The sequence below is a fragment of the Podarcis vaucheri genome (assembly GCF_965113315.1).
Source record: "Podarcis vaucheri genome assembly, chromosome: 11".
Classification (NCBI taxonomy): Eukaryota; Metazoa; Chordata; class Lepidosauria; order Squamata; family Lacertidae; genus Podarcis; species Podarcis vaucheri.
This window is the reverse complement of record NC_138749.1, coordinates 24,678,686-24,701,416: the sequence shown is the minus strand read 5'-3', so window position 1 is coordinate 24,701,416 and position 22,731 is coordinate 24,678,686. Positions and strand designations below refer to the sequence as shown.

The 22,731-nt window shown below is 44.0% G+C and overlaps 1 protein-coding gene across 4 annotated transcripts in view; it reads right to left on the bottom strand.

Moving 5' to 3' along the window:
* Positions 1-263: 263 nt before the first annotated feature.
* The window catches only part of RAB3C (RAB3C, member RAS oncogene family), a 108,244-nt gene continuing 85,776 nt past the window's right edge, over positions 264-22,731 (bottom strand). For all 4 annotated transcript variants that reach the window (XM_082242244.1, XM_082242243.1, XM_082242242.1 and 1 more), the window contains exons 4-5: positions 6,485-6,609; positions 264-468 (exon numbers count right to left, since the gene is read on the bottom strand). In XM_082242244.1, the coding sequence (XP_082098370.1) occupies positions 281-468; positions 6,485-6,609 (313 nt within the window). In that variant the 3' untranslated portion in view covers positions 264-280. The remainder of the gene's footprint in view (positions 469-6,484; positions 6,610-22,731) is intronic.

Below are 22,731 nucleotides of genomic sequence, written 5' to 3'. Positions count from 1 at the left end.
GTGGAACGGGCATAAAGGTGAACATAAAGAGCGCAGACGAACAGTCATCTACGTGCAGAGGCCAAATGCTGAGAAATCGGAGGGCCCTGTCCTTACACATTTGCGATCTGTTTCGCAAAGCAACTCTATGCACATACTGTACCAGCAGTGGGCGTTAAAGAAGATATATTTCCCCCAAAATGAACCGGTAAGACGTTATAAATAAAGGCATATAGACCCTATGTAAATACTCTATTGGCAAAAGAACACGCTGGAGCCGCCTCTGTCGACAATGACTCTATTAACAGCCACAGTTGGGTTGCTGTGGAGGAGGGCTGTCCTTTAGTCTTGTGTTCTGTTTACCGGCAGCAATGGCAGGATCTGCCTCCAGACTTTCTGACATTTTGTCGCAGATGATATCCACAAGCCGTTCAAAGGTCTGCTTGACGTTGACGTTGTCCTTGGCACTTGTTTCAAAGAATTCAAAACCTGGTAGAAACAGACAGACTTGCAATCATTCAGAAACAGCACTTGCAACCATTCAACATTATATTTACCTTCTTCAGGTACTGACTAGACGGCGCTTTGGGGTAGATGCAAAGACAAGCAAAGGAGCAACTGGGCTCAGGAGGACAGGGGTGAGGAACCTTCAGCCCTTCAGATGTTGTAGGACCCCCCAACTCCCATCATCCTTGGCAAGTGGCCATGTCTCTGGGGCTGTTGGGAGTTGGGAGTCCAAGAACATCTAGATGGGTGAAAGATTGCTGGCCTTGCTTTAGGGGATAGAGTGATAGCTCAGCGATAGAGTACATGCTTAGCATACAAAAAGGTGTCTTCGTGTAGGACTGGGAAAGACTCTTGCCTGAAACCCTGGAGAGCCGCAGCCAATCAGTTTCAATGGTACTGAGTTAGATGGCCCAAAGGCCTGACTTGGTATAAGGCAGCTTCTTATCTTCTCATGGCTCTAACGCCCATTAGCCCATGAGGGGAGCTGTGGTCTAACAAGATTTGGTTTACCACGGATTCTCCATGGCTGCAGTATGAATTTAGGGCTTAAGTTTAAACTGGACTAATCCTAGTGCAAATGCTTCTGTGCCACCATTGCACAGGAAAGAGAGAAGAGTGACTGTTCTAGGAGACCACACAAGGGCTCAGCCCTTTGCGCGATGAACCAGATGGCCAGGTATTCATCTCCATCTGTTAGGGACGTTAGCCTGCTTGTGCCTTTTGTTAAAACAGATTACTGCATAATGGAGGGGTCAGCAAGGTTTACCTTGCCTGAGCTGGTTCACTCCAGTGGAGATCCCTCTGTGGGTTGGATCGCCCGCCCGCTGTTTTCAGCGTCTGTGCAGACGCGATTTCTGGCGCCGTGGAAGTGAGTCCCTGCACTGCGCCGGTTTAGCGCAGCGCGCGGGGACACTGAGTGGGCGGCTCAATTCAGGGGCAGCTTGTGGGCTGGCTAAACGACCCCCGTGGGCCGCTTGTGGCCCATGGGCCTTAGGTTGCTGACCCCTGGCCTAATGGCTCAGGGCCAGACAAATGTCTCTTAATGGGAGCCAACAGCCATGACATGGCAGGCATTTCCCAGAAATTTGAAGCCCACCAGAACTGGGGTGGGAAGGGATAGGTAGCATATCTTTTCCCTTCCTAGCTAAGGGTGATGATGTAGGTGTAATCTTTTTCTAAAGGAAAAACGAAGTGCTGTTTGAGCAAGACAGAGAAAGAAACGTAGAGGAGGGAGTTCTGGAAAGCTAAAAGTGCGGACTTATGTAACAATATAGACCCTCCTCCTGCAAGAGAGGGGAGTGGTTGTGGTCGGGAGCCGGACTCCGCCTCAAGCAGGGGGCGTTAGCCCCCTGCCTCCCACTCACCTGGCTGGCCTACACCCACGGGCAGGCACCCAACCAGGTGCCTGCGAGGGGGCGTGTTTAGCAGCCCAAATTGCTGCGGCACCAGCCTTCCGGCCTCACTTTTCGTCGTCCCGTCGCGAGTCACCCACCCTCCACTCCCTTAGAGCTCAGGGTCTCAGTTTTCTTTTGGCCTTGCTAGGGACCTTAGGTTGGTTGCCCTGGTTGTCCAGGGGGCCTGGTAGGAATTTTTCCATTTGGCATTAGGCTTTTTGGTTTTTTCGCCTACCTCGTAGCAATCGTCACAACTTTCGTAGTATTAGTGGGTAGGTTAGGCATTGGAATAATGTGTTGTGGTGTGTCGAAGGGCTAGGTGTGGCCATCGCCTATGCCTTCAATTTTTGGGTATTCCGTTAAAGGAATCTGGCGGTCGTGTATTCTGTCCGATGCCTGCTTGGCAGGAGGCCATGGCACGACCCCCGGTGACATCAGGGGAGAGCTTATAGTTGGATTAGCATCAACAGGCTCCACCTGCTGGTGAATAAACCCCCCTGTTTTAGACTCACCCCTCTCTGAGGGGGTGGAGTCAGCTGACGTAATCCAATGCCTAAGCCAATACATTTTCACTTGCTGTAATCAATAAAGTTGTGGCCTTTTCTTGCCCATTAACCTTATATCACGTGTCCTCGTGTTTTCATTCCACTACGTGGGGATCGGGTCCTCGAACCACAAACTAGTATTATTTTGGACATATAGATTGTGTATTGTGTGTATGCAATAAGTAAGTTTAATTTAACAAAAACAAAACAAGGAAGCTGGAGGCAAGGTGCTGTGTTTTTGCATTGTAGCCAAGAGGGACGATGTCTGCTTATTAAGAACAGAAGACTTGTAAATGCTAACTCAGACCACAGAGCTCATCTGGTCCTCATTCTGTTTCTAATAGTGGCCAGCAGAGGACAGGTATGCAGAAGTCCCTTTAGATGTTGCTGGACTGCTGCTCCCATCATCCTTGACCACTGGGCCATGCTAGTCAGGGATGAAAGTTGGACTCCAACATCATCTGGAGGGTACCAGTGCCCCATCCTAGTGCTAAGGACATCTGACAAGACAAGTTGGGCCATTGGCCTGATCCAACAGGCACTTATTATGTTTTTATGACACTATTAGAGAACAGAGAACTGATATTCCTTCCCAAGAAGACTCAAAAGCTGAATATGATGAAAACAGCACCCCACTGTTGTTTGTGACATTTTGGTTTTCCTAACAAAGGTATTGCCTTAATAAGCTTTTTGGGATGTTTTTACATAGTGGAAACAGAAATATTTCAATAATAATCATCATAACAAAATCATCAGACTTCTGGCCTATTTTCTTTCCAGCCATGTTAACTGGATATCTTTGAAGGCTAGACAGGAAGCCTGGATAAGTCTATATGCATCAATTTCCCCCCAGATAGCCACTTAATGGAAATGTGTCTAAACTACTAGAAACAGAATCCTTTGGGGGCTGTGATTATACTGGCTATTAACACAGGTGTTTGGGAGTGCTTGCTCCACTGGGAAAGGGGCTTAAACATTTGGTGTAAAAAAATAATAATTACAGTATGGATTTTCCAAGCTTGGAAGATTATTATATGAGGTTCTGTTTGACACAGAGTGAACAGCTACTGTCTGTGAAGCTACACCAGCCAAAATTTGCAACTGATTTGATTTGGGCATAAGAAGTAAGTGTGCTGATAATGGTGAGCATGGTTTCTATGTAAACTCAGGGCATTTTTACACCTGTGGCTTCAACTGCCTTTTTGTATATTCTATAATGCAAACGTACAACATATTTTATTGGCTTAAATTAATCTTCTATTTTAAAATGGATCCCTTCCATGTTTTGTCCTGCATTCCCAGTTTCGCACAAGGCTGATGAGAGAGAGAGAGAGAGAGAGAGAAAGAAAGAAAGAAAGAAAGAAAGAAAGAAAGAAAGAAAGAAAGAAGCAAGCTAAAAGGCACTGATGCCACATATGAAAATGGTCTTTGTGGGTTATGATCCACTCCAATTGACTTACAAAGGCCCTAAGTGTAAATTATAAAACACACAGCAACCTGGGCATTTTTTAATAGGCAGGGAGAAAGGATCCAAACACATCTGTGCCTATTCAGTTCTCAAAAAATTAAAACTTTGCATGCAGACAATCCAAGTGTGCCTGCATATAAGTTTCCAAACACAAATTTGTTGCATTGGCACATTTATTATTTAAAAAAAACTTCATAGGGCATGCAAAAAAAGAAAAGAAGGAAAAATGCAGTGTAAATCCCAAGATGCAAGCGGATTTATTTAAGCTGCAGGCTTTTTGATGAATGGAACAGGCTCTCTCTGCCCCGTTCTATAACTACCATTTGGCTAGAGCTACCGTAGATTCGCAACAGGGACACCTCTTAATATGCTGTTGAAGTACTGTTGATAGCTCTGATAAAAAAGAAAGAGCCACTTATAGAAAGCAGAACCTGCAAATGCTCTGAACGGATTTCCAACCCAACTTCTTTAATGAGTTATTTCGCAGAGCTGTCTTTCCCAGCTACGCAGCGTTTTTTCCCCAGTTTGCCCAAGAGATTTTGCCGTCTCGTTTTCTAATCCTCTGCTCATGCTTGTTTCCTTGGTTTACTGGAGAAGAAAAGGGCTCGGCATCCATGCCCACTCCCCTAGTCCTGCTCACAAAAATAGCAAAGACTCAGGAAACAGTCACTTCTGATGTTCTTTTAGGGCTTAACAAGATGCTATGCGCATACGTGTGTGTATTAAAATGCTGAGGGCTGCTTTTAATAAGGAAACACAGCTTCAGGAAAAGGGCAGTTTTCAAGGGTGCTTAACCATTTCTTCACCTGCTCTTTCTATCTCCTCTTTAGGTCCATGATGGAGGAAGAGAGAGGAGGGGGGGAAATGGATGATCCCAAGGCTCGTCATTTAACATTATGTCTTAAGCCAGTCAATGTGCAATTAAGCTCTTAGAGGAAGAGATGCAGAGCACAGAATCATAAAACTCCCCAATCAAACTAAGATTAGTGGGTGTGAAGGAGTTGAGACAGCAGCTGGCGATATGAAAAGTAGGTAGAAACCCTAGTTAGCCTTTTTCTCCAGTTATGTTTTATTTCCTGTGTTTATCAGAAGCTACATTCCCACTGTAGGTTCGTTAAGAAATAAAGGTGGAATCTCCCTGCCTGCTACTAGGAATCGGGGAAGAAATTCAGTTTGGTTTGCGTTTTTATGTGACTCTACCTAATTTGCACTTCCTGAAACAATATGCGAATCCAAACACTTTTTTAAAAAATCCACATTCCTTCAAATTTTGCGATGCAATTCTCCAACCAAAACATGTGTTCAAAAATGTGTACGTTAGGCAAAAGTGTGCATAAAAATACATATATTCCTGAAAATAACAGCCCCCAAAATGGATTATATTAGGGGGAATTGCATTCAAACATGACTATATTAGGAGAACTGTGTGCCAGGATGCCGATGAATTTCTGAGAGGATTGGGCAAATTCATGGAGGATAAGACTATCATTGGGTACTAAGCCACAATAGTCTCTGGAAACAGCTGGAGGGGAGAGTGCTCTTGTGTTTGGGCCCTGTTTGCATCTGGTTGGTCTCCGTACAAAGAGGATGCTGGACAACATGGGCTGTCAGTCTGGTCCAGCAGGCAATTCTTGTGTTCTTATGGGACAACTCAAAAAAACAGAAGCAACAACTTTGCAAACAGATGCAGAATTGTTGCAAACTGAATTTAAAATGGGGAAAGAAATTCGAAACTGAGAAAAAGCAAAACTGATAGATTCGCTCATCCCTACTGGCCACTAACTGCATTTGCTGGAGAAACCACTTGAGAAAGGAGAATCTGCCTTGCCAGTTGAGCATGTTTCTCATTTCACACTATGCATTGGTACCTCGGGTTAAGAACTTAATTCGTTCTGGAGGTCTGTTCTTAACCTGAAGCACCACTTTAGCTAATGGGGCCTCCTGCTGCTGCACGATTTCTATTCTCATCCTGAAGCAAAGTTCTTAACCCGAGGTACTATTTCTGGGTTAGGGGAGTCTGTAACCTGAAGTGTATGTAACCTGAAGCATATATAACCCGAGGTACCACTATACTCCCTTTTGTGCTGAGCAACTGGGAGAGTGATGGGCAGTCAATATGCGCAAGCCCCTGTCAGAAGTTCCTGTGGCATGCAAACAGATGGAATGGACCACAACAAACAACAAAGGCCCCTTGTTGGTCATTGACCGTATTAAAGATATTTGAATTTGAACAACAAAGGCCCCTTCTGCACTCTACATTTAAATAAGTGCCATGCCACTTTAAACCATCATAGCTTCCTCCAAAGAATTCTGGGAAGTGCACTTTGTTAAGGGTGCTGAGAGTTGTTAGGGAACCCCTGCTCCCCTCAAAGAGCTGTAATTCCCACAGTGGCTTAATAACCAGTCCCTCTCTGCAGCTCTGCGAGAGGAATGGTGGTCTCTCAAGAACTCTCAGCATCCTTAACAAACCACAGCTCCCTGGATTCTTTAAGGGAAACCATGACGATTTCAAGTGGTCAGACAACTGCTTTAAATGTACGGTGCAGCTGGAGCTCAAATTCTTTTTTTTTGTATATAAATTCTCTTCTTACCAAGTTGTTCTGCTAAATGTTTCCCTCTGTCGGTGGAGATTACCCGTTCTTCTTCCATGTCGCATTTATTACCGACCAAAATAACCTGGGCATTATCCCAGGAATAAGTTTTTATTTGGGTTGACCTTAGGAGAGAGAGAGAGAAAGAGAGAGAGAGAGATCAGTGAAAAGAACAAGGTAATTAGACTGGCACTACCTGTAGGCAGTATGAGTTGGCTTGCCTCAAGAGAGCAGGTTTTTGCATATAATTAAACAGCAGTGTTGGGTTGGGTGTTTGTTCTTTTAATTCAGTCAAGGGATTTCTATTACAGCAACCAATTTATACAGTAATGTGGATCATGAAGGAATATTTTTGGCTTCGCATTGCTATTTGTGCATTCAACCGGATATCAGATTGCACTCCCCATTTTTCTTCTTTACAAAAGCAGCCGCTAAAATGTCTGCTTCATGCAGGTTGCCCTCCAGCACGTTCACATGACTAAAGGCTTATCCACACGTACCTTTCCTCTGCTCTTTCCAGGGACACGCCACGATTTAAAGCTTCAAGTTTGTTGCTCCGGAGCTTTCTCCATGAAAACCTGCTCTTTAGAGCTCAATCAGAGCAAACACTAATCCACGGGAAACCCGAATTGACATTTGCTCCGATTCAGTTTTAAAGAGCAGGGAAAGCTCAGGGCAAAATAAAAAAAAATTAAAAGTGCTCAGACATGGAGCATTAAAGTGCAGGCCTCTGCCTGGAAAAAGCAGAGCAAAAGGTAAGTGTGGCTAAGCCCTAAGATAAGACACAGAAACTGGAATTTCATTAATATTAAAGGGAAGGGAAGAAAGTGCCAGTGCTTTTGAAGTCCAGGGTCACAGAGATGTGGGTTTTTTTGCGGGGAGGGGAGCAGAGGGAAGCATGCTGAGTTCTTTAGGAATGTGTAGTTTATCAGAATATGATAAACGGCTTTCATAAAAGATGCGCCAGTTACCATGGCAACCTTGCAAATGGCAGTAACTCAGACTTCTTACCGTGCCAGCCCATTAGCGACTCAAAAAGATTTCATTTTTTGATCAGCTGTTAGTCAGGGCCCATTGACATAACTATATTTCATTAACAAATGGAAGCTGTTTTAAAACCTGTAAAACAGCTAGAGGAAGAAGTATGATTTTTCTACCTAATAGCCATACACATAGGGAAATGGTTACTTTGCAATAAGAAAAATGCTTCTGTTATCAAAGTTCTTCTGTGTCTCACATATAGCCTTAGGGAGATGCATGCATTCTAATTCCCCTTCCCAACTTTTTAAAAATTACAATTTTATTAAAGTTATATTACTACAATGCTAGCCAAAATCATTATACATCAAATATCTTTGCTTCTCATCCCCAGCTTTTAAGAAGGGATCGTTGAGAAATTAAATCTTTGCAACTTCCAGTAAGAATGACCTGATCTGTATCTTCGGGACTAATGTGTGGATTGAAATGTAAGATACAATCCTATACACACTCATCAGGGAATAAACCTTAAAGGATGCAATGGGACTTTCTTCCAAGTAAACATGCCTAGAACTGATCTGTTATTTACCCAATGGCTTTTGCTCTTCCTGAATGTTCCGACACAGTTCTTGGTGAAAAAATAAAATGAAAATTTAAAAATAACCAAAATACATTTTAACACACATATTTTGAGGAGAAATAACGTTTGTATTTCAATAAGATTTGTGGTGCTGATTGCGGTATTTGCAGATTAACGCAGAAAACAGGGCAGAAAAAGTGACATGGTGCAATGAGTCGGCACACCAATCTCTTCTCAGTTGTAAACTGCCTTGTGATCCTTGGAAGGATCAGTACAGAAAAATAACAAGCAAACAAACAAACATCTCCAGAAATGATATACAATGATATAGCTTTTATAAAAACAACAACCCCAGAAGCTTTTCTTTTGGGAATTATAGGGACAGAACTACCTAAATGACCGCTCCCCACATCAAATGGGGGGGCCTTTGTTGGGTTGCACGCAGCCCCCCCGATCCCAGTGTGACTCCTGGTAGTTTGGGCTGGCTTCATCCTCCCCAGGCTGGATACCTGGAGGTCTCCGCCTACCTCAGCCAATCACCCAATCCCGCCTGGGGAGGTGTTCTCATAGGATCGGCCAGGTAAGGGGAGGGACTGCCCTGCCCACACAACAGAAGGTGAATCTCACCTGCAAAGTGCCAGTTGGCTTCAGAGCTTCTCCCACCCTGCCCTCCCTCAGTTAAGTCTTCTTTTGCAAGTTAACCTCTTCTCCACAGGTACGTAGGCGCTGCTACGTCAGGATCGCTGTTGAAGGGCTGGAAAGGAATTTTCCTGCATTGGCAGGTTTTGCCTTTCCCGTAGCAAAACATCACAACTTTGGTGGTTTCAGGCCTTAGGCGGAATCCTTTAGTCTATCTTCCTAAATGGGGGGGTGAAGCGGTGACCCACACACCCCTTGCGGCGGTGAGCCTAGGGTTCCCCATTAAAGGGGTTTTGAGGGGAGAGGCATTGGCCATAGACCGAGAGGTTGTCATTGCTCTCCCCTGCGATGGCGGCGAAATGGGGGGCAGGCTCTCTGCTTGAACATACTGTATTTCTTCTCTATAAGACTCACTTTTCCCCTCCTAAAAAGTAAGGGGAAATGTGTGTGCGTCTTATGGAGTGAATGCAGGCTGCACAGCTATCCCAGAAGCCAGAACAGCAAGAGGGATTGCTGCTTTCACTGCGCAGCGATCCCTCTTGCTATTCTGGCTTCTCTGATTCAGATTTTTTTTCTTTTCTTGTTTTCCTCCTCCAAAAACTAGGTGCGTCTTGTGGTCTGGTGCGTCTTATAGAGCAAAAAATATGGTTCCCTAGAGCCAGCCCGATCCCCACACATTCTGGATAACCCTGATGTCTCCCAGATCCCCAGCTGGGGACTGGGAAGGATAATTGCCCAGTGCCTGAGCCAAGGTCTTCCTACATCTAAAACTTAATAAAGTTGTGGCCAATTTCAGTGGCGTAGCGTGGGGGGTGCAGGGGGGGCCGGCCGCACCGGGCGCAACATCTGGGGGTTAGGGTTAGGGGGCGCAAATCCACGGGTTAGGGGGCGCAAATTACTTGCCTTGCCCCGGGTGCTGACAACCCACGCTACGCCACTGGCCAATTTTAATCCCATAACACGTTGTCATGAGTCATTATTCTGCTCGGGGGTCGCCTGGGGTTGGGGGGACTCTGCCTGTCCACGCAATTGTATAGAAATTTATTTATGTATGCTACTACACCAGCAAGAATGCTACCTGCCCAAAGGTGGAAAGAAGCTGAAGTCCCAGCAAAGGAAGAATTGACACAAAAACTTATGGAATATGAAGAAATGGTGGAACTTACCGGAAGAAAAAGAAATCAAGATAAACTTTTTATAAAAGACTGGAAATGGTTTATTGAATATTTACAGATAAATTGCAAACAGATTAAAACATTAGCAGGATTATTGTAATAACCTGCAGTTTTATAAGAGTATATATTTAAATTAGATAATAAATTGAGCAAACTAAATAAATTTGGATATGCAGAAGATATTTTAAAAAATAAATTTAAGGAACCGCAGAAAGAGGGGGAAGGAAGTCAAATTTTTGGAATGTTAAATTGATTGTAAGACTAATGAAATGTATAAACTTGAAAAGCATAAATAAAATAAAATAAAACTTTTAAAAGAACGGGAAAAAGAAAACATCTCTGGAAGACACCAGGAAGTCAAAAGCAAGGATGCCTGCCCAATCTCAGCTGGAAAAGTGTTCCACAGCATGGGACTAGTGACAACCAAATGCCCGACTTCTAGGGCATTGTGGCCTCTGAAACATGTGGAGCAACTAACAGTGTTCCTCCAGATGATCACAGCGAGATGTTGCTCGATGACAGTTGAGGGATCAAGAACGCTTCCCTTCTCTCCCTCTCCTTTAGCCAGACGGAATGGCTACTGCCAGGTGTAGGAGAGAAACCTGAAGGGAGTTGGCTTCTCAGTACAACTGTGGGTGATTTTGCTTGCTTCTCCCCTTGAGACTTCAGCAATTTCTCTGTAACAGCCAGCTTTCACACAGGTTTTTTCTTCTCAGCTTAAAACCATGGGGTGAGGGACACAAATGAATAGGGCTTAACACTGAGAGAAAAGCTTGCAGATCAACTTTCTCTGTGTAAATTGGAGGAAGAGATTTGAACGGATGTTTCCCCAATGACAAAGATGTGTTTCACTTACTCGATAAATCTGAGTTAGCTTGTAATATATAGCATAGGAAAGCTTCCTTCCCTGTGGGTCGATGACGTCTTCAGGCAAGTCTCAAATTCCTTATGTGACAACTGTCGTCAGTGAGGATGAGTTGGGAATTCTCAAATATCCTCCCATCTTTGCAGGAGGCATTGGTGTTTCGATGCAGGTGCCATTGATCAAATCACCCTAATTCTTTCCCAAGAAATGTTTGTTTGTTTCAAATTCCAATGCCCTCCCTACCTTCTCTCTGCCAGCGAGAAAGAGAGACTCTCAACCGAAGTATTAAAGCATTTTATCCTGGAAAGGGCATCCCTGGCTTCCGCACAGTTGAACCACAAAGACTTAAACAGGAGGCTGAGGCTGTCTGAAGATTATATTGCTGCAGATATAGCCGGTACTAACTGGAGTGCAGAATGCAGGAGCTGAACAATATTACTGCAGTAGTTGGTGCAGAAAAGGTGTTCCACAGCCCTCCAAGATGGCTGCCGAGAAGGGAAATGGAAGCCTGCATTGTTCTGTGCTTCCACTTTCTGCAAGATTTACAGGGCAGGATTCTATTGACCGAGGGCAGGTCAGGCAGAGTGCTGTCATCAATCTGCTGAGAACAACAGCTCTGCCTTTTCACAGCTTTCGTCTCTCTAAGGTTGATCCTCCTTGCAGGAAAAAAAGAAAACTCAGGCACCAATTCTTAGTTACACAGTCTTTCTGAATGACCACCTGGAATGGTCTAAAAATTGTATGTCAGAGCATAATCAGACCACCAACAGGGGCAAGTGAAGCCCTTTACCCTTCTCGGCTTGCTCTGGCAAGAGAGAAGTTGTTTCTAGACAGACTCATAATTCAGCTGTTGATCTGCCAAAGATCACACTAGACCAGTGTTTCCCAAACTTGGGTCCAGCTGTTTCTGACCTACAACTCCCATCATCCCTAGTTAGCAGGACCAGCGGTCAGGGATAATGGGAACTGTAGTTCGAAAACAGCGGAAGACCCAAGCTTGGAAAACACTGGACTAGACCAAAGGGGATTGCGTTGTCAAAAAAACCAGATACCACTTTAAAACTGTAAACATTTAATTTTTATTTTTACAATTAGTAGCCTGAATGATGATCTGTATCTTTATTTTTTAAGATGGTGCTCTGTGTTTTCACATTGTACACTGCCCTGATTTCTACACCATCTATGATGGTATAGAAATACTTTCATAAGTAAGTAAGTAAGTAAGGGAAGCAGGGCCACTTCATTGGCTTTTCCTCTCCCTTACCAGTCAGCAGCCATTCCATTTGAGCGCAGCAGAGGGTGAGGAGGGAATCAAGGCTGCTCTATCAACTGAGACGCCAGCAACTTTCTTCTTTTCCTCTCCTTAAACTGTTTCTATTCCATGTGGTCATGCAGAAGGAATATGTACTATGTAACTAAGTGCCTGAGTTTTATTTTTTCTGCCTTCACTCCCATTCTTCCCACCTTTCTCATGCCACCTTTTCTAGATTACAAACCTGAGGGCAGAGACTGTCTTACTACTGAAAAAAAAGTAAAGGACCCTGGAAGGGTAAGTCCAGTCAAAGGCGACTATGGGGTTGTGGCGCTCATCTCGCTTTCAGACCAAGGGAGCTGGCGTTTGTCCACAGACAGCTTTCCGGGTCATGTGGCCAGCATGACTAAACCGCTTCTGGCACAATGGGACACCGTGACAGAAACCAGAGCAGCGCACGGAAACACCGTTTACCTTCTTGCTGCAGCGATACCAATTTATCTACTTGCACTGGCATGCTTTTGAACTGCTAGGTTGGCAGAAGTTGAGACAGAGCAATGGGAGCTCACTCCGTCGTGGGGATTCAAACCACTGACCTTCGGTAAGCCCAAGAGGCTCAGTGGTTTAGACTACAGCGCCACCCATGTCTCATCGTCTTGTAAAACATGTTTGGCTGGAGTGTGAGGTAAAAATGCTTCAACTAAAGAAAAAACCATCAAGATTCGTATTTCTCATCTCACCCCACCCCAATAGGAAAATGTTAAAAGAGAAGTGGCGGTTCCAAATGAAAAACATGGGGAACTGCCTTCTTTCAAATCACAGCCCACTGGCCCATCTAGCTCAGTGCTGTCTACACTGATTGGCAGCAGCTTTCCATGGCTTCAGGCTAGGGAGATGCCAGGGCTTGAACCTGGGACCTTCTGCCCCCAAAACAGTTGCTCTACCACGGAGGTGTGGCCCTTCCTCAAAGGAATGCAGCTGGCTTTCCCAAGATGTAGCCAAGAAGAATGGTGCAAGAGTTACATGAAAAATAATGACCAAAACACTTTAGAACAAACACAAACACACATTAGTCATGACAAAAGCCCACCGAACATCTACAGTCCTCAGCTGCTTCAGGGCCTAGTCCCCTGAGCTTTGTGTAAAACCGGGACTGGAACAGCTGCAGACTGTGGTGCACTGGAACCCATCAAACCCAAACCGGATCTCCTTAACATTAAAATTGGCCGTTTGCCAAGTAGAGAAGCCTAGAAAGTTCCATCTGAATCTATGAACGTCATCCTAAAATGGGGAGAGCATTCCCAGAAGTGAAGTTTTTGGCTGCTGGAAGCTGTATTCCTATGAGCTCACAAAACCCATTACTACAATTTTCTCAACCACTGTGAGTTCTAAAATTACAATTTTAAAAAGTGCATCAAAATCTCAGGATTCGACTAGCTGCAAACGTCCTCCAAGATAATGGCAAAATTAAACCCAACACTAACCTCACAATATCTTTCTGTTCTCTCTGTATCAACAATGTCTGTGTACACACCATGCATTTAAAGCACACTGCTTCCTCCAAAGGGGGTGGGTGGCTTATTGGGTTTTTATTTTGATTATGCATTTTCTGGTTTTATGTTTTGATTTTATTCTGTGAACCGCCCTGAGACCTGTGGGTATAGGGCGGCATATAAATTCTATAAATAAAATAAATCCAGGGAGTTTACTCACACAGAGCAAATATTCCCAGCACACTTTACATACTACAGTTACTGGGATTATTGGGCGGGGGAAGCGTGTGCTTTAAATGTATGGTGTGTGCACACCTGATATCTCTATATCCTCTGAACTGTTTATTTCTCCCTGCCTTCCTTATGACTCTAAAGTGCAAATGCTCTACACTAAGAGGAGAACATCTAAAATCAAAATCAATCTCCATTGCTGTTGTGGTAAACTTGAGCCCATGTCTTTCCCTTTTCTCTTCCTTTGGAAACTGCCAATTTCTGTCTGTCTGTGCTCCCCCCCCCCCGCCCCCAGCATGATGTTCCAAGGAAATTAAATCAAGGCTGCTCCTGTTTCAGATTAGTCATGTTTATACTAAGTCAGATACAGAACTCTTGCCAGATGAACACACTCTCCCATTAACAGATCTGTTGAGAATCTGAGAGTACATTTTATGGAGAACAGATCTGTGTGCGTGTGTGAGTTTGTGTATAGATATATCTATAGGCCAATATATTCTAAAGGGATGCATTTAAGCATCTGGATTTTGCTGTTTAAGAGATGAACTATCTCACAAATCACATGCACTCTAGCTAAAGTCCCCCTACAGACCATGTTCTTGTGGGTGGCGGCAGGTTCATGCATCCTCGTCTACTCCACACATTTCTGGGAACACGCTGTACTCTCGGTGTGCTAGATCAAGGCAGGAGCAGGCAATTAACTAGAGTGCCGTTTCCTGCCATTGCTGCTAACTCCTAATGATTCACCCTATTCCATTCTAAAATGCCATCCTTTAAGTGGGACTTCTAGCCACTTCCCAGTCCCATGAATCATGCAAGACATGTCAAGTTGTTTCTCATATGAACTGTGGAGTGAGGATGGACACTATAGAAACAGCTACAAATTTGCAGGTAGTAAGCCATCTGATCACTCTTTCCTTAGATAAAGGCAGGTGTGGGGAACAACAGGACATGAAAAAAGAGGTAGCTGCTGGCAAGGACAGATTACAAGTTGTCCCCCCCCCCCCCCCGGAAAACCCAAGTACATCCATTTTTGGGGTTAAAAGGGGAGGGCTTTTTTTATTTGTGGCAATCAACATTTTTCACTGCAGAGGCAATGTCAAGCTCTACAAACAACCCTGCCTCACACAATTGCCTCTTTAAGCAGGTATAAACCTTGAAATGCAGCAAGCAAGTGGCCACCCCAATTTTGGATTATGCTCCTAGACAGGAAAAAAATGGTTTTAACTGTTACAGCAACCAGCTAGCATGCATACAGTGGTACCTCAGGTTAAGAACTTAATTTGTTCTGGAGGTCCATTCTTAACCTGAAACTGTTCTTAATCTGAAGCACCACTTTAGCTAATGGGGCCTCCCACTGCCGCCGCACCGCTGCTGCGTGATTTCTGTTCTCATCCTGAAGCAAAGTTCTTAACCCGAGGTACTATTTCTGGGTTAGCGGAGTCTGTAACCTGAAGCATCTTTAACCTGAGGTACCACTGTATTTGTTCCGGAAATAGATAAATTAGAAACCCTCCTTGAGTGTTTTTTGTCTGGTGGCAATGTGGCCTTGACCTCCAATAACGCCTTTTGCTTCCCTGGAAGGAGGGTGGAGGGGTGTGTCCGTATGGAGAAAGGTCACATGGTTGGAATGTAACCTACTGTACGTGGGTACAATTCACATCCATTGCTCTGGCCACTTTTGCACCCGTCCCTACCCACAACTGGCGCACAATTTGGACCCTGGAAGGATGCAAATGGGAGAATGCAGCAACTGGGCTACAAAACATTCCCCACACCTGGGTGGAAAGAATAACTGGGGGGTGTGTGTGTGTGCAAATGACTGTGTGTCACAACTGCTTTGAATCTGAAAAATCTGGGATGAAATGGAGGTAAGAATTTCCTCATCATGGGACGGCAGTCAGCTAGCTGACTAAGCTCCCATTTCCTGGTTTCAAGAACACATTATCATGAGAACGTGAACCTAGCTGCTAACCTCTCATTTCACAGAGATTTTAATTTAGTGCCTCGAAAAGCAGTTTAAAAAGTTTAAAGGGAAAGAATGTCATCGTCGTGGAGGTTTCGTGACAAATTAACGCACTTCTGTGCGATAATTGCACTCCATTATCACAATAAAATGTGTGCTCATGCTAGTGTGGTAAAGCTGACTATTACTGTTGGGAGTGTTCAATTAATGTAGCACACTGAGAACAGGTATTGGCACAGCACTATGCTTTAAGTACACAGATCCTGTTGTTATCAAGCACCCTCAAAATCTTTGTAACAGTCATTTCCTCCCTCTTCTAGCTCATTCTCATCAACCTATAAATACAGTTGTGTGTGTGTGTGTGTGTGTGTGTGTGTGTGTGTGTAGCCATGTATCCTTAGCCTAAGCCCCACATTTACCATATGGGATATCATCACTAGTTTACCTTGGGGGGCTGATATGAATGCTATTGAGAGCCAAACTACACATTGCTTGAACTGTGTGATTCCACTGAATGTGGCTTCTTTTTCTTTTAAACAGCAGTCCTATGGGAGATAAACGTCACATCCACACTATACATTTAAAGCACTATGGTCAGGGTGGTTTAGCAATCAATCTCTCTTTCCAGAGAACACTGCCCACTTCTAGGAACATAAGAGCCTGATGGATCAAGGCCAATGCGCCATCTAGTCCAGCATCCTGTCCAGCACACTGGTCCTGAAAGATCTTCATTGGCTCCCAGTACGTTTCTGAGCACAATTCAAAGTGCTGGTGTTGACCTTTAAAGCCCTAAACGGCCTCAGGCCAGTATACCTGAAGGAGCGTCTCCACCCCCATCATCCAGCCCGGACACTGAGGTCCAGTGCCGAGGGCCTTCTGGCAGTTCCCTTGCTGCGAGAAGTGAGGTTACAAGGAACCAGGCAGAGGGCCTTCTCGGTAGTGGCGCCTGCCCTGTGGAATGCCCTCCCAGCAGATGTCAAGGCAATAAACAACTATTTTACTTTTAAAAGACAACTGAAAGCGGCTCTGTTTAGGGATGTTTTTAATGTCTGATGCTGATGTTTTTAATATTCAGTTGGAAGCTGCCCAGAGTGGCTGGGGAAACCCAGTCAGATGGGCGGGGTATAGATAATAAATTACTACTACTACTACTACTACTACTACTACAGTGGCCAACCAGATGCCTGTGGGAAACCTGCAAGCAGGACTTGAGCACAGGAGCCCTCTCCCCTCCAGATGTTTCCAGCATCTGGAATTCAGAAGCATCACTGCCTCCCAACCATAGAGGCAGAGAATCATGGCTAGAAGCTACTGATAGCCTTTAACCTCTACTGATCCTCTTTTAAAGCCATCCAAATTGGTGGCCATCCCTGCCTCCTGTGGGTGTGAATTCTGCAGTTTAACTATATGCTGCATGAAGAATTACTTCTTAAAGATTCTGTCCTGAATCTTCCATCACTGAGCTTCATCAGATATACGCAAGTTCTATTATTATGAGACACAAAACTTTTCTCTATCCACTTTCTTCGTTCCATAATTGTGACAGACTGTACAAAACACAAGAAAGCCCTCACATCCCTGCTGGATTCAACCTGCATGGTGTAGTTAAAGTTACTTTATTCAGAATTCAAGTTTTTATTTAGCTCAAGGAGAGAAGGGACAGAGTGTTGTGCCCTGGGCCTTCTGTCCTTGCTGCCAAGCTTGCATGTCTGCTTTCTCTCTGGAACAACTTGGGAGAGTTTCTCATTTTTCCAGTCTTAACTTCAGTTCTTCACATTAAGTTGCATTAAAAAGGAAGAGGTCCTTGTGAGGATTTATCAGTGAATTTCTCCCAATATGCACAACTGTATGCATTTTCCCTAATGTACATATTTTTGCAAAGCAGTTTCCCCATACCTAACAGATTGTTAACGTTATTTTCACTAACATATGCATTTTATGCATCCTTTATCACGGTATATGAATTTTTGTTCAAATTACTTGGCTGGAGAACCACATTGCAAAATTCGGACAAGTGCAAATTTCAAATGACGGTTGTGATTTTTGCTCATGTATTGTTCCAGAAAGGATGAATTAGGCAGATTCACCTTTAAATGTGAACTGAATTTCTCCCCCTTCCTTATTCCACACCCACCCACACCCACCAGCTCCATTGAAGTCAACAGGACTTTCCTACCATGTAACTAATTGCAACTTTACACCTCTAGGTTATGCTGCCTGGGAGCATAAGGGCCAAAGGAGGGTGACATATGAATAGCCTCATTTAAACACATTTGCCACCACGGGGTATAACAAAAATGCATGTTAATTGAGAGTTTATATGTCACACACAATGCTGCTTGCTATGCCCAACTGTGAAAAGTGATTTAATGGCTCGTGGTTAGAAGAAGTCTGTACACTTTAATCTTCTCCCTGTAGAGATACCTGCCATTAAATTATGAGCCTTCAAGGTTTCCAGTACAAAAGCACAGCATGACCCATCACCAAAGATTAGGGTTTTAAAGGAGAAAATGGGTATTGGGGGGCAGGGGAAACCTACCATAATGTTCAAGAAGGACCATTTGCAACTAAACAATAATTTCTTGTTGTGCTGTTTGATTACCTTGTTTCTTACGCTTTCAGTTCAGTCTTTATTGATCTGTGTATAAACAAAACTCCCTTAATTTCACATTTCCAGGTGTGCTCCCAAAAGCAAAGAATGAGTTGTAGGTTGTCCCTCTAATATCCTTCCCAGTGCAACTGGAAACCCTGCATTTTTAAAGCCGTAGTTCAATCACATATCTGCAAATTCAGGTTGCGCAATGAACTCACTTCCCCAAAAGATCAAATTTTTTTGTGACTGGGGAAGTGATGGGAAAATGCAGGGGAAAGTGTGAGTTAATACTCACTTTGGGCTCAACATCATCTAACCTCCCCACAAACAGAGTGAATGCTCAGTAAATCTGGATGCACCCTTGATGTGAAAAGGTAGCAGAGAAATGACTTTGAAAAATAATAAAGTAAAAATACTCATTTGCCACCTCTGCAAGTAGAGAATCCCGGAGAGCTGCTGCCAGTTAGTGCAAACATTATTGAACTATAATGGACCAATGGTCTGACTCAGTTTAATGCAGCTTCCTATGATATTTCCTGTATTCCTTCAGGAACTGCTGTCTTCTCTTGGGGCCAAATCAAGACCCATGTGTACACTAAACATGCATGTGCTTAATCATTTCTCCAGGTGTCCTTCCCCTTTTCCAATTGAATCCCAAGCAACTTTCCTCACCCTGCCCGCCACTCAAAGTTGGCCCACACATGGCTGAGGAGCTAAGGATGTGGACCACTAGCTAAATCCAGTTCCCTGCTCTAACCACTACACCACGCTGCTATCTTTGCTATCATGATCCTGGGCATCAGTTGCTCTCCTGGTGCACGGTGTTAAAACACAAGAAAGAGGAGATAAATAAATGTCTGAAATGCCCCAATCTCACAGCACCACTGACCTGCGGTGAGGGGGGCAATTGGGAAAGGGGTGGGGGATACACACTCGCTGATGCTCCTCCAGTCGGCACTGAGCTGGGAGGCCCAGCCTTTTCCAAACGCCCCTTAGAATGACACTTCACATCACAGTGCAGCATTATTCCAGAGCACTTTCTTTTGGGGAGATGGGGGGGTAATACAGTGGAATCATAGATGACAGGTGCCTACTGAATGCAGTCCAAGGAAGAGTCAGTGCACGTCACTCCATCCCTCAAATTCATCCTCCAGCCTTCTGAAAATGTGAAAGAATGGAAGGAGTTCTGCCCTATGCCACCCCAACCCTCAATTTCAACACTAGATTTTATGCTCTTTGACACTTGGCAGATTAGAACAGGAACATTCTGATGTAATTATTATACCTATACACCAAGAGGACCAGAAAGTCACAACTATCTCTGGTAAACAGGGACAACTGGTGGCTCTGCAATGTAAATAATAATAATAGTATTTATTAAAGTTTTTTATGTTACACAAAATGCGTTGCACAAAAACAAACAGATAAAGAGGGAAAAGTACACCTATTGTCTTATGCAATGTCTGCAAGAAGAGGAGATCATCATTATTTGATTTACAGCACAATCCTATCTGCATTTTTTACTCAGAAGTAAATTGTCTTTTACTCAGAAGTAAAAGACAGAAATGCTGCATTGCGCACATTCTTTCTGTGATTCCAGCTTACACTTGTTTGTGAGGATTTCTTCTCCTCGGCCTTATTTTTTTCAATATAAAGATGAACACTGCTGTACCAGGCTTCACTGGGACCCAGGCAGCCATTTTTTAAAGAGAAACCCTCCCTCACCAAATGCTGCCTTGTATGTTTAATTGGCAGTCCTGATTGTGAAGTCTGATAATGACAAATGAAGTCCAAAAGGCTGAATGACTGACCCCTCACACTGTGCCATTATTTGTCAGGAGCCCGTAATGAGATTTGCCAAACCGTAATTACATTAACTGCACTTGTGATATTGATGAGTCAGTGTGGCACTCAAAAGACAGGGGGAGTGAAACAATGAAAAATAACAATATATTCCCCCCCAAAAGTGTTTGCTTGATCTCAAAGGCCATTTTGCTTTGATAACTGCATGAATAGGCAAACTTCAAAAGCAGGGGTGGCGGATTATTAATTAATAATAGGAAACAAGATGGTTCTATTGCATTTACATATCAATCCATGTATGTACTCTGCAGGAAGTTGCATCAAGGGCCTCTTTGTAAATGGCACATAGCGGTTTAGTGCAGTGTGTGTGTGTGTGTGTGTGTGTGTGTGGAGAAATCAGTAGGAGCTGCAACTAAATGTTGCAGTACTCCTGTTTCAGCCCTTCAGCTCTCTTCAAAGATACCCTTTCCTCCAATAGGATTTCTTTTTTCCTGAATTTTTTTGTTCTGCTACACATCTTGGAGTTAGTAGTGGCATCTAGGCCAGAGTGTAGGGCACAGGTTAGGGGCTTAAATCCCAGGCCCCCCCCTCCCAGAGGCAGGAGCAAGCAGCACTGGCCCACACTAGAGTAGCAACGCTGTGCTGACATATGAGGCAACAGTGAAGTGCCTACCTTTTAAATTTCAATCCTTTTCCTATGGCTAGAGTCTGGTAGGGAGCTCAGCCAATCAGATGCTGCCTTTGAGGTTGTGGGGCACCAGAGCAGTAGAGGGCTGAGCTGAGCCCCTCTGCTGCCCCGTCTGTCCTCTCCCTCCCCATCTCTAAACCAAAGAGGGTCCCACTCTGTGCTCTGCAGTTTATGAGCAACCTTAAACCTTTCAACTGCACGCTCCACCCTGAGCGGCGTGAATCGTTGTCCACAAGCATCCGCAGCAAAAACCTCTCACCCTCTTTTGACAACAGCAACAGAGTATAAAACATACCAAAAAGAAAAAAGAAAGAGATGGGGGCACCCCTCCCCTGCTGGAGACACCAAAGGAGTGACCTCAAAGGAGCAACACCTTCCCTCTCCCTCTGGAAAGCCCATCATACTGGGGCAATGCTCCTTAAATATTATAGCTCCCTCTCAATCACCAAATAACTAGGCCAATTAAAAAAGGAAAGATCTTTACAGAGCTCAAGAGGAAGGGAGCTGCTTTAGTTAGTATTGTTAATATAACTTGCTAACACAAGGTGAACATATAACGGAAATATTTTTTTGAAATTCAGTGCAATTACCTGACCTAAAGTAAAGCGTTTTGAACCAGAGTAGTAGTAGTAATCCTACTACTAGTAATAATAATAATAATAATAATAATAATAATAATAATAATAATAATAATTTATACCCTGCACATCTGGTTGGGTTTCCCCAGCCACTCTGGGTGGCTCCCAACAGAATCAAAAGCACAATAAAACATCAAACATTAAAAACTTCCCTAAACAGAGTATATTAGGTTTTATCAGGACTTTTCTCTCAATGAATTTGATTCGTATTTAATGTCCATATAATTCTTGTCAGGACCCAAATGTTACTTTCTTTAAGGGTAATATCACACAGTTTGGTAAACACAAGCAGCATGTAGTTTGCTTAGCCACTAGAGTGTGAGAACTCTGTAAGAAGCAAACGGCAACATTATGGTATGTTATGGTTTTAAAGTTGTTATTGATTTTACACTGTGGATTCCTAAGTTGGGGGCTACCTTGGAAAGCTTTGACTCTAGAATGCGGCCTATAATTTAACAGCGAAGAAACAATAGAAGGCATTTCCATTAAGAGCATGCAATTATTTGGGTAGGTTTTAAGGTTGTGGATAGAACTATAGAATTGTATAGTTGGAAGAGACCCTGAGGTTCATCTAGTCTAACCTCCTGCAATGGTGGAATCTCAAGGGCCAGAAATGAATAGTAGAGGCCCCAGGAAGAAAGCAGATAAGCTGTCTACATGGAACACATCCAGACTGTTAAAGATTTAGGATGGTATCCAACGAATAGGGTTTGATAATGGTTGTATCATCAATCCTTCTTCTCAAGAATTCTGGGAATTGTAGCTCTGTGAGAGGAGAAAAAGGGGTCTCCTAAGAACTCTCAGCACCCTGAACAAACTACAGTTCCCAATAGTCTTTGGGAGAAGCCATGACTGTTTAAAATGGTATGATGCTGCTTTAAACGTATAGTGTAGATGCACCGCTCCCCCGTCAAAGACATATGCACAACAAATGAACTTTGCAATAAGGAGAGACTTGGAATCTCCTTCCCCTTTTGTTTTTAAAGGCATGGGTGAAGCCAGGAAGCCCAGCCCCCTGTTTCTCCCTTGCTTGCCTAGGCTCTGCCCTGCCCTGCCTCCCCGCCTCCACCCCAATTTTGGGTGTTTGAAACTTAGCAGCCTTGGCAACCTTAAAGCAGAGCCAATGAGGCAATCCTGGGCTATCTCCACACCACTTAGCATAAGCTGGGGGTGTGGTGGGGAGGGAAAGCAGTATTCTGTGCTCCTGTTATTAACATGAGCACGAGCAGCACAGCTTCCCAAATAGCCTCTCTTCAAGCATCTAGCTGTATTTGTTTCCATTCATACAAATACAGCCCTAGTCCATGGCCATTTTGAACGGATAAGGTGAAGGCATAAAAACACAG